Below are 13,015 nucleotides of genomic sequence, written 5' to 3'. Positions count from 1 at the left end.
ATTGTTTCATTTATTAGTTTCTGAAATCCCATCATAACTAAAGTAGCAAGTTAAATGCTTTATTTTGTATTTGATCTTCTATGAGCTCTATGTGTGTGAATCACTATGTGTTTCTTAAGCCGGCTTTCTCTTCCTCCAACAGGACACAGAATCCATTACATTCATGATATTACAGCTCTCTGAATAATTAAAATACTGAGATGTATACGTGATATCATTTTCATGATGATAGGAGTTAAATCATGTTATTAAACATGGGAGCACGGTGGCGCAGTGATTGTTCATGTCTTAGATGCTTGCTGCGCAATGCGCGACCTTCAATGAAATGCTTTAGTACAGAAGTACTGTCTCTTTCAAATGTACTAACCTCCAATTCCTGTCCTTACTTTTCTTTCTCCAAATACCCAATCGCCACACAATCAGCTCTGTCTCAGACGTTAAGCCATCTGTAAGCTTAGAACGCCGATTTTTCAAAACTTTTAAGGAACATTGAAATATCTTCGTAGTACATGTTGAATTATTCTATCCTTCATGCCAGTCTCAGTGAAACATACAGTGCGAGGCAGGAATAATCCGTGAACGGAGTGCCAGATCCTGGCTAGCGTAGCGACACCGTGTCTGTTAATTATTACCAATATAGATTATTTAAATGAAGTTAAAGTTTTATCTGTATAATATAATAAACATATTTTGCTGCATTTCATCTTAAAAATGATAATGTCATCATATGTACTTTACTCATGTCACTCATACGCGCTTTACAAAGTGGCTCAGGTTGTGCAATATTATAACTGTATCGCAAATTTACAGTGAGGTAATTGTACTTATAAGTACAAACAGTTCTACAAGGAGCAGTTGATGGACTGATTGGGTGCGTTTAGAGCTCATGGGATGAAACTCTTTCTGAACCGCGAGGTCCATACAGGAAAGGTTTTGAAGCATTTGCTGTGTGAGCAGCAGTTCAAATAGGAAGCATGGCTGAGGCAGCGTGTGATTGATGCTGTATACCGATAATTCTCTTTCCGATCAGCTGCTCCGAGTGGTGCAGTAAGAGTAATATGGAAAAATATGATTCGCTGTGGCAACACCTAACGGGAGCAGCTGAAAGAAGGTGCAGTGAGAGTAACAACGCTAAAGCAGCTATTGTATTTAAAACAGTTTGACCATTCTGTTCACCGTTATATTGTTACAGGTTAATTACAATCAAATGCCTTAAACTAATAAACAATACGCGGTTAATTTCAGTGTATTTATAAAGCAGCGTCAGGGATGTGCATCTGAAAAAGAAAGATAAACCACACAGGAACAGTAGCATTGCTTTGATGCTGGATGCCGCCAGTCTGCAAAACCGAGCAGAGAACTTGCGTACGACAGGGTATGAGGTACTGTGGGAATGTGCGTAGCTTTACGCCAAGTTTAGGTTTTATACATCATGATTTGAACACGGAAACATTCATACGCATTATTTCTGTGCGTACACACTGTTTATACATGAGGCCCCAGGTCGGAAACTGTTGTTAGTACCACAGACCAACCGACAGGAGGTTTGTGAACCAGCGCACACCCACCTCTTAGGCACCCATCTCGGGGCCGAAAAAACACTGGATCGAGTAAAACTCCGGTTCTATTGGCCCAGAATCAATGAGGTGGTCCGACGTTTCTGTCAGTCTTGCCCAACTTGCCAGCTATGTAAGATACCCATTAGGGATCGTGTTCCTCATGTTCCGATTCCCCTTATAGACATTCGATTTGAGAGGATTGGTGTTGATCTAGTAGGACCCCTGGAACCTTCGATGTGAGGCCATAAGTATAAATTAGTTCTGGTCGATTACGCAATCCGGTACCCAGAAGCGGTTCCCCTGCAAACTGGCAATACAAAAAATATCGCACGAGAACTGGTAGGGCTTTTCTCCCGAGTGGGCATACCCAAAGAAGTTCTTACGGACCAGGGCATGCCCTTTACTTCGGATACGTGCAGGGAGGTTGCCGAGTTACTTCGCATTAAGCATCTTAAAATGTCCGTGTATCACCCTCAGATGGACGGGCTGGTAGAAAGGTTTAACCAAACCTTAAACAGATGCTCCGCAAGGTAGTCAGTGCAGATGGTAGGAACTGGGACCAGCTATTACCCTTAGTAGTTTTCGCCTATCGGGAGGTGCCACAAGCCTCTACGGGGTTTTCCCATTTTGAATTATTATATGGACGCCAGCCTTGGGACATTCTGGACGTCCTAAAAGAAGGTTGGGAAGGAGAGGCACTACCCTCCACTAACATATTAGAGTATATTGCGTAGTTACGCGATAGATTGGAGAAAATTAGACCTTTGTTAAAGGATCACATGTCGAAGGCTCAATTAGCACAGATGTGGAACTACAACAGAAACACCTCCCTGTGGGAGTTTCAACCAGGGGAGAGAGTAATGGTGCTTGTGCCTACTTCCCACTCCAAATTCTTGGCCCATTGGCTTGGCCCTTACGAGGTGAAGGAGAGAAAAGGGCATGTGGACTATTTGGTACACTAACCAAACCGTAGGCCAAGCGAGAGGGTATACCACGCCGACCTCCTGAAGCTGTGGAAAGATAGGGATGATTTTCCAGTTTCTGACCCTAACCTCACCCTTTTCTCCAAAACAACTGACCTTAACCTAGATCGCAATTTGACTTTTCCCCAGTGACAGGAGCTCGAACGAGCGATCCTGTCTATCCTGGAAGTGGTCAGTGAAGCACCAGGATGCACCTCGCTGATTCAGCACAACATAGTGACGGACCCGGGGGTGGTAGTCAGGGAACGCCCCTACCATCTCCCGGAGGTGAAACGTACTGAGGTGGAACTAGTGGTCCAGCGCATGCTGGACATGGACATTATTGAAGAAAGCCACAGTCCTTGGTCCAGTCCCATCGTCCTCATTTCTAAACCGGACGGGTTGAGGAGACTCTGCAACGACTTCCGACGGCAACCAAGTATCCAAATATGATGCCTACCCCATGCCCCACGTGGATGAGATCCTCGAACAGCTGGGGATGGCCCGTTGTTTGACAACTCTTGACATGACAAAGGGATACTGGCAAATTCTCCTAACGGCATCCACAAGAGAAAAAATGGCATTTAGCACCCATAGTGGACACATGCAATACAAGGTCCTCCCATTTGGGCTGCATTGGGTGCCAGTGACCAGCGTCTGGTAGATAGAGTGCCCCACCAGTCCTATTGTTCTGCCTACCTGGATGACGTTGTCATTTTTTCCAGCACCTGGGAGGAACATGTGTTGCAGGTTTGCACCGTCCTCCTGACGCTACCGAAGGCTAGGCTTCGGATCAACACTCGAAAATGTTATTTTGGGTTGAACGAGGCCAAGTATTTAGGCTACTTGGTGGGAGGAGGACTGGTGAAACTACAGAGTTCCAAAATAAAGGACATCCTCTAATGGCCCCGTCCGATAGTCAGAAAACAGGTGCAAACCTTCTTGGTATTGGCGAGTTACTACTGCCGGTTGGTACCTCATTTCTCAGAGAGACTGGCCCCTTTGATGGATTTGACAAAGAAACGGGCCCCTTTACATGTGGTGTGGAACAATGTTACGGAATGGGCATTCGGTGACCTAAAAACGGCCCTAACGCGACACCTGTATTGAGAACTCCTGACTTTTCTCTTCCTTTTCTCCTCCAGACCAATGCTTTGGACACAGGTCTAGGTGCCATACTGAGCCAAAGCATCGATGGTGTCGAACACCCTGTGCTGTACCTAAGCCGGAAACTGTTGGACAGGGAGACCAGGCATGCAGCAGTGGAATGGGAAGCCTTGGCTATCAAGTGGGTGGTAAATCATCTGTGGTACTACCTGCTGGGTCGGGAATTCACCCTGGTGACGGACCATGCCACCCTCCAGTGGATGGCCCTCCACTGGGACCCGAATCCGCGGGTCACCAAGTGGTTTTTGGACTTGCAGCCATATAAGTTCACTGTCGCTTATCGCTGAGGCAACCTTCAGGCCAATGCTGATGCTCTCTCTCGGGTTCACGACCTCTTGGTTCAGGCCGTCCAACCCAGTGGGTCTGGGCTGAAGAGGGGGTCATGTCACACACGAGAGTATGGAGAGCGGCTTAAGGACCCGACGGGCACTGCAACAAGTTGTGCCAGGGGACAATAGCGGGGTACTAACCTCTCTTATTCTGTCTCTCCAGAAAGAACGAAGCACTGCCGCCATGACCATACCCACCCCATTCTGGGTTTCTTTCTTACCTCTGGTCCCTTCCTGATTACGTCAATTACCCATCCATCACCACGACTTTCTCATTATTTACATCACTTCCTGTCCTTCCCTTTAAATTGCCCGCCAGCCATACAGTATACGGGGCCTAAAAACCCTAAACTTTTATGCTTTGTTTGTATTTCTTTACACCAGATTGTTTAATGGAACCTTGGAAAGTGAGAGGATGCCTGAAGAGTTTAGAAGAAGTGTACTGGTGCCGATATTTCAGAATAAGGGGGATGTGCAGGACTGCTGTAACTACAGGGGAATAAAATTGATGAGCCACAGCATTAAGTTATGGGAAGGAGTAGTGGAAACTAGGTTAAGAATTGAGGTGATGATTAGGGAGCAGCAGTATGGTTTCATGCCAAGAAAGAGCACCACAGATGCAATGTTTGCTCTGAGGATGTTGATAGAGAAGTTTAGAGAAGGCCAGAAGGAGTTACATTGCGTCTTTGTGGACCTGGAGAAAGCATATGACAGGGTGCCTCGAGAGGAGCTGTGGTATTGTATGAGGAAGTTGGGAGTGGCAGAGAAGTACATAAGAGTTGTACAGGATATGTACGAGGGAAGTGTGACAGTGGTGAGGTCTGCAGTAGGAGCGCCGGATGCATTCAATGTGGAGGTGGGATTATATCAAGGATCAGCTCTGAGACCTTTCTTATTTGCAATGGTGATGGGCAGGTTGACAGACGAGATTAGACAGGAGTCCCTGTGGACTATGATGTTTGCTGATGACATTATGATCTATAGCGATAGTAGGGAGCAGGTTGAGGAGACCCAGGAGAGGTGGAGATATGGAGAGAGGAGGGAAATGAAGGTCAGTAGGAACAAGACAGAATACATGTGTGTAAATGAGAGGGAGGTCAGTGAAATGGTGAGGATGCAGGGAGTAGATTTGGCGAAGGTGGATGAGTTTAAATACTTGGGATCAACAGTACAGAGTAATGGGGATTGTGAAAGAGAGGTGAAAAACAGAGGGCAGGGTGGAATGGATTGAGAAGAATGTCAGGAGTAATTTGTGACAGACGGATATCAGCAAGAGTGAAAGGGAAAGTCTATAGAATGGTAGTGAGACCAGCTATGTTATATGGGTTGGAGACAGTGGCATTGACCAGAAAGCAGGAGACAGAGCTGGAGGTAGCAGAGTTAAAGATGCAAGATTTGCACTGGGTGTGAAAAGGATGGATAGGATTAGAAATAAGTACATTAGAGGGTCGGCTCAAGTTGGACGGTTGGGAGACAAAGTCGGAGAGGTGAGATTGCGTTGGTTTGGACATGTGCAGAGGAGAGATGCTGAGTATATTGGGAGAAGGATGCTATTGATAGAGCTGTCAGGCAAGAGAAAAAGAGGGTCTAAGAGAAAGTTTATGGATGTGGTGAGAGAGGACATGCAGGTGATGGGTGTAACAGAACAAGATGCAGAGAACAGAAAGATATGGAAGAAGATGATCCACTGTGGCGAACCCTAACGGGAGCAACCGAAAGAAGAAGATATGATACACAGACTAAAGTATGTCAAGGTTTATGCTTAGATGTAGTGCAAAAAAAGCAGAAATTCTCTCAGACTCACCAATTGGCATAAATGGTTTGGAGACTTGACTGGGCTGCGAAACACCAATAGCATTGACAGCAAACACCCTCATTTCATACAGTACCCCTTCTATCATACGGGTAGCCTCAAAAGTGGTTTCCTTGTGCATTTCAAAATTTAATTTCATCCATCGCAAGCTTCCCTTCTTTCTGCGCTCCATCAGGTATCCTGGGTAATAAAGCATTCAAAGTATGAACCAAGGAAAAGCTACAATAGCTAAAGTCAAAAAAATGGAGTGGTGCAAATGCGTACCTGTGACTGGCTGACCACCATCATATTTTGGATGCTCCCAAATAACTGTGGCCCAGTCCTCTCCTACAGCTGTAATCTTTACAGACTCTGGTGGATCAGGAACATCTACAATTGAGGGAAAGAACAGAAGTCAAAGGAATGAGCGAGTGAAGAACTGACAGCATGTTAAGATACTCGTACCTTCTCTTTGAATCAGAATATGTTGAGCAGTAAAGTCTGGAGAATAAAGCAATATAATTAAAAACATGTTCCTCCAGAGGTGTGAGAAGGTGATTCTGGTTAAGGGTGCTGTGGTGTGCTTACTGTTAGATCAAAAGTGGACATGTCATTACATGCAGAAATTAGCTGAGCTGTTCCTTAGAATTTGCACTTCATGACAATGTTCTACAATGAAAGGCATAAAGCTTACTATTATCCCTCTTCATATTCAGATTTCTGAGGTTTTAACCTGTGAGTAAACAGCAAACCTATGTGCAATTACAGGGTAACTTAATGAAATGTCAAATGATTTAGAGATTATAGGGGGAGAGGTTGAAAACTATTTAATTGCCAGGATGACAATTTGAAATTTATCAAGTGAAATTCTATAGTAACTACTGCATATGCAACCTTTTAACATGTACTTTTCAGAATTGATTGCATATTGGAGAGGTTCCTAAAGAGTGTAAACTGGTAAACTAGGAAGTAATGTCTTATTATACAGCCAATGTTTTTGGACCAAGACCCTAATAACTACATGTTGGCCTTAATGTGTACTGCAGAAAGATTAGAAGTAGCAATTATATAAAGAAGGAACCAATGAAAGCAACAAATTACAAGGCATAGTGGTACACATGGTATCATGCATCTGGATTTTGAAATAACTTTGAATAATGTACCATGTGGGTGGACAGTGATCAGTCTAAAAGAAGTGGGAATTCAAGAATTAGCGCCTGGACAGGTGCAAAATTGGCTTGCACACAGAAAGCAACAAATCATAATGAATTAGGTTATGGGTCTACGGATTAATGTTGGGTCTGTCGATCTTTGTTATTTTATATAAATGACCTTAGGGAAAATGGAAAAAAACAACAGTTTGTAGAAAGGATTCAACTAAGTGAAATAATAGATACCTTTGATTAAGCAAAATTATTACAGATGGACCTCTACAGAATTCAAAGGTATGGAAGAATAATTTTAGGACAACATAAAGTCTCATTTAACACATCATGTAGTGTTTTGATCTTTGATCTTCTTCTTCAAAAAAGATAAGAGCATTACAGCAAATGCAGGAAAAGTCTACTAGACTAGTCTACAGCAGGGTATGAGCTATGAGGAAGAATGAAAGTACAAAATATTTTTTTATATATTTTGATAAATTTAAGAGATAAAATACAATACAGTGGACACCAGCTCTTACTTTAAAATAAGTAAGAAAAAGGTGTATATATGAAAGTTAATTAGGAGTATTTTCAAAAGATGATGAATTACAATATTAAATGTAATGGGTTTCATTTTTTGGGGGTTGAAATAGGTAATAGAGATATGAACAAAAACTAAATATGTTTTAGAGAAACAAATTACATAACTAAATTACAGGCACCAGCTGTAATAGCTTGCATTTAGTAACATATTTTGTGTTAGAGTCAAGCAAATTTGAATGATTTTGTAAGAAAGTGTAGCTGGCTAAGGTTTTCCAATGTAAACATTAAGTCACTTATCTGCAGAAAATGATAAATAAAATGTATATATTGAAAAAACTGTTACTTACCAACAATCTTGACAAACAATACAGCCTTATCTTCACCAGCAGGATTTGTTACCACAATGGAATATTTGGCCTCATCTTCTCGTTCTGCTCCCTCAATCACAAAACTGCTGAGGTCCTTGCGATTTTCAATCCTAACTCTGCCCTCTGTATCAGTGATAACCTACACAGTCAAGCATTGATGAGAGAAAGGTTAAATATTGAGGAAGACAAAGAAAATACCCTTTCAAACCAGAGAAAACTGTTGAAGAAAAATACCTTGTCCGCCTTACTCCATGTGACTGTAGGTGCTGGTTCACCTGTGATTTCCACATCAAGTCGCATTTTATTTCCAGCCACAACAATAATGGTATTCTGAGAAACCACATTTCCTGTTGTGTCCAAGCGAATCTTGGGTGGATCTAAAAAATTACACTTTAAACAATGATTATTCTTTATCCAGGTAATTTACAACATTTGACATACAATTGGTAATATTTATTTTGCCAATTGGAGCACAGGCAAGTGAAGTAACCTGCTCATGATCACACACTGTTAGTAGTGGGATTTGAACCCTCAGCCTCATGATTTGACTACAACTAAACCACAAAATTAATGTGTGCAAAAAAATTGAATGTTTCATGATATAAATGTATTTTTGCTTGTGTCTTTATATATTTCTTTAAAACTTAATTTAGTTAAATGACACTGTAAGATACTGTGACATATGAAAGGCACCTTGAAATTAAAATAGTCTTTTTCATCTATCAACATACAAGAGCTTTGTGATTGGTAATTTTAAGAGACTGGTTTTTAGTGGCTGCAGTTTAGAGCAATCATGCTATGAGCCACAGATTCCCAGGGCAAGTAAAGTGCAAGCTGAATGTTGTGACAGTGACTGTGCATGTCTGTTGTGAATATGAGAAAAGCTGTCTAGAGTTACTGGGCAAACCAGCTTCTTTAATTCAAAAAGCTCTGAATTTATGATTATTCTGCTTCTGAAGTGTCAGCACTTGATGGCTGAACAGTTACAACCACTCTCTCAACACATCCCCAAACAAACACAGTACTTGCTAGAGTCCACCCACTCAACAAGTGCCCTCCATAATATTCGAGACAAAGACACATTATCCTTGATTTACCCTTTTACTCCTCAGTTTAAAATAATAAATAAAAAAACTCAGATGTGATTAAAGTGTACATTGCAGACTTTAATTTAAGGGTATTTACCACCCTTGTAGAACAATGTTTCTACATGCCTCCCCATTTCAAGGAACCATAATATTTGTTGCATATCCCTAGCATGCAATGACACTGCCACCATGTAAACAATATGGCTGACATACGAAAACATCACAAAATGGTGACTCAAATGGTTGAAGAGTCTCAAAATGGAAGTAGGATGCCTTCACTGTCATAACCGAAGAAAATCAGTTACTCATACATAATCTAAATAATAGAAAAATGTAAATTAAACAACAAAAAATAATAAGATTCACAATAGAACCCCTTCCTAAAACTGAGAATTTTGAAACAAGCATGGTAGCTGATGTAGGACAGACGGGCAGTGCCCATTTTGCTATGCTGTGGCACACACCACACTTAATTTCAGCACAAATGTTATTTTTTTCTCTTTGAGGCCATTCTGGAATGTAGCCACCAAGCCTTATCTGAAAAAATGATCCATCACAAAGTGTCAGCAAGTGATGTCTCCTTGATGCATCATCAAAATATTATAGGCAACACTGATGGACAAAACCATTGGCTGGTCTTACGTGCACCAAAGAAACCTATAGCAAAAGTCTACTCCATCCTTTAAAAACAATTGCCAACACTAGATCTGTGCTCTTTCAACATGTTCTCTGACTTCAACCTGGCTGTAAATCTTGGTTTCTGATGGCCATTGCTCTTTTCTGATTGGGCTGCTAGGATGTGAATACAGGTTGCCTGGGGTACACACTGGAAGTTTCACCATCATGACAGCATCACTTGCAATGGTGCAATGGTGTTTGTGATTGTCCCACTTTTGAAAACAAGATTATGACAAAGACCTCTAGCTTTTTAAATCTGTTTGGTTTTCATTTTTGTGTGTCCTCAGATTTTGTTTTTGGTTTGCATATTGGCCTTAGATACTTCTCTCTAATTATGTTTCCCTGCTTTGTTGATCTTTGATGCATTCTCTCATTCTGTACCCTATATTCTCTCCTCATTTCCCTCTGTTTCTGCACTTCAAGCAGTACCTAAATTCAGACCCAAAATGCAGGATACTGAATGTGATTATATTCTCATTCTCTAGCACAAAAATTGCTAGAGAAACACATATAATTACTCACATGCTATAAATATTATTGAAGTAGCCACAGGATTTCAAGACGAAAAGAGTGTAAAGTCTTTTCAGTCTTCCTTTCCTTTAAACATAAGTTTGTAAGTGCAGTTAAATGCTACAAATGTATTCCTGAGAGGTGTTGCTTTTACTGAGGTGAATCTGGGCACTTTTGTAGTTGCTGCACAAAGTTATTGAAAAGGGGTCAAAATCAGCCCCCTTCCTCCTTAAATTTTGTGTTGGCAACTTTTAACGCATCAGCACTTGTTTACCCTGCTCTGTGACGTTACGTGGCCTTCTGTTTCATGACTGGGTTGCTGTTGCTTGTAAACACTTCCACTTTCCAATAATACCATTTACAGTTTACTTGGAATATCCATCAGGAATGAAAGTTCATTAACTGTCTTATTGCAAAGGTGGCATCCAATCAAAGTACCATTGCTTGCAGTCACATCTCTTCAGAATGACCCATTTTGTTTCACTGCAATGAGGACTGCATGGCCAGGTGCTTGTACACTGTGGCAATGGTTCTGATTGAAACACCTGAATGTAATAATTAAGAGGTGTCTCCCAATACTTTCTTCCATATTAGTGTATTTTTGGTGAAAGGGTATGAACGACAATGTGAAAGGTTCTTTTAAGGCTTATAATAGTTGTTGCAAAAATAAACTTGTTTAATATTATCGTTTGAGTTTATTGCAGCCTGTTTCATCTCCCACATGACTTTGGAAGATGGTTTCTATAGATTTCATTATTGATCTTCCTTGTTCAAATCATTGCTCAGTTATTTTAGTAATGGTGGACAGGTTTTCCAAATATGCCCACATTATTGCACTTAGAAAACTACCTACACCTAAGGAGCTACATGAGTTCCCTTGGTCCATAATTTCAGATAAGGGGATTACAATTTTTGTTCAGGAGTTGACAAGTTCCAGAGTTTAGTGCTGGACAGAGGGTTTTGCTTGCTTCATCATACATTCACTTGTGAGTTGCTTAAATTGGTGCCTGATTCAACTGTCCTTATATGATTATCAACTGTTTGAGTCCTGTGACATATAAATTGTCACTCCCTGTTCATTTCAAGGTCCATTCATTATTTAATTTCTCTCTATTTAGACTGTGCATTCTAGTCTGCTAATGAAGTCTAGACTTCCTCCTCATCCAGTGATGGTGGAGAGTGAAGCTGAATATGAAGTCAACAGAATCTTAGATTCAAGCTGACAAACCTCTCAATAACATTACTTGGCAGATTGAGTGGGCTATGGTCCTGATGAGAGATACTGGGTTCACGGTGATCTTTTTCATGCTGCCCAATTGGTAAGACAGTTCCACACTCACTATCCCATGAAGCCATATTGATGTTTCCAGAGTACACGACTTAGGAGGGGAGCTGGGGTTGTCACGGGTAAACATACATTTGTTAATTTATTTCACAGTTAATTTTTTTCTTATGGCTGGGTTATTTTTTCCTGCATCTAGTATTGTTGTTGTATTTTATTTTACCTTCATTTGTGGCTACATTAAGTATTCTAATAGTGAATTTGTTTGTTATTTATCATTTTTACTACAACACCATCTTGGTTTCTGATGGCCATTAAGGTTTTGTAAACTGGTTGCTAGGACACGAATATAGGTTGCTTAGGACAACCATTGAGGTCGCACCACCATAACATCAACATTCACTATGGTATTTAAACCCTCTCTTCAATAAGTGCAACTGAAACAAAGATCATGACATAGTTCTCTAGCTGTAAAAGTATCTTTGGTTTTTGTTATGTAAAATTAAAATGACTCAAGAAAAGTGAACCGTGAGTCTTGTGAGCATTTACTCTTTCTACAAACTTCAGATAATCCAAGTTTTTGTGGTTTGTATTAATCACAAAAGAAATGTCAGTCTCTTCCAGACATAGATGCCATCTCTGAAATGTTAATTTTAATTCTGTTTTCTCCTACATCATAGTTCTTTTGAACTTTAGACAATATGGTCATTGTCATAGAGAAACATTGCATACAGGGGATTCAAAAGGTAGGAGTCTCATAATTTAACTTAGGTCTCACAATTCTCTGTATAATTATATTTTCAGCACTATATAGTACATCTAGGTCTGAAAAATTCTGAGGAAAGTAATTTATATTATGTTTTGTTTAAATTTTTGAATATTATATACAGTCAGTCTTAACATTACTTTATATTGTATGATATCCAACATTGTAAAGCTGTATCTTTTTGTTATAAAAAATAAATTTGAATTTCTAAGCTCTTCCCATGTCCTTAAACTGCATTAAATAAGCTAACAAAGTAAATGGATAGATGTGTGCTGTTTCTCTTCAGCATTATTTTTCTTATTACTTCGACAGAGCTTATTAGAGGAGGTAGTCAGGACTTGTTGAGCTACTAAACAGTATTTATTTATTCAACCACCTGTTTCATAAGCCTACTTAATCCAAATCTATGGCCACAGAAAGGTAAAAACTACTAGACATAAAGTAGGAACCACACAGGTGGCAACAGTCCGTCACATGGCACACTGAAGTACACTCGTACTGGACCAATACAGGCTCTCTAATGAACATATTCTACATGACTTTGAGATTTAGTAGTGCACAAAGGGAAAAACTCCCATAGATACAGGGGGACTGCAAACTGAACTCACTAGTGACTGGGCAGAGATCCTTTGTGCACCCAATGAACATTATTTCTTATTATTCTTAGGGTGTAGTCAGCTTATTGATTTTACTTTGCTTGTGTTGCCATTACTTAAACTAAACTAGACCTGGCTTTGCTTTTTTAAGCACTTTGAGCTACTGTTTGTATGAAAATGTGCTATATAAATAAATGTTGTTGTTGTTTTTATGAAAGTGAATATGTGAC

The 13,015-nt window shown here is 40.4% G+C and overlaps 1 protein-coding gene across 1 annotated transcript in view; it reads right to left on the bottom strand.

Moving 5' to 3' along the window:
* Positions 1-13,015, bottom strand: part of mybpc2a (myosin binding protein Ca) — a 131,219-nt gene that overhangs the window by 32,373 nt on the left and 85,831 nt on the right. The window contains exons 17-20 of the mRNA XM_039773892.1: positions 8,100-8,242; positions 7,845-8,004; positions 6,095-6,199; positions 5,822-6,010 (exon numbers count right to left, since the gene is read on the bottom strand). Coding sequence (XP_039629826.1) covers positions 5,822-6,010; positions 6,095-6,199; positions 7,845-8,004; positions 8,100-8,242 — 597 coding nt within the window. The remainder of the gene's footprint in view (positions 1-5,821; positions 6,011-6,094; positions 6,200-7,844; positions 8,005-8,099; positions 8,243-13,015) is intronic.

The sequence above is a fragment of the Polypterus senegalus genome, chromosome 13 (genome assembly GCF_016835505.1).
Source record: "Polypterus senegalus isolate Bchr_013 chromosome 13, ASM1683550v1, whole genome shotgun sequence".
In the NCBI taxonomy this organism is placed as follows: Eukaryota; Metazoa; Chordata; class Cladistia; order Polypteriformes; family Polypteridae; genus Polypterus; species Polypterus senegalus.
This window is presented reverse-complemented; position numbering and strand designations above follow the sequence as displayed.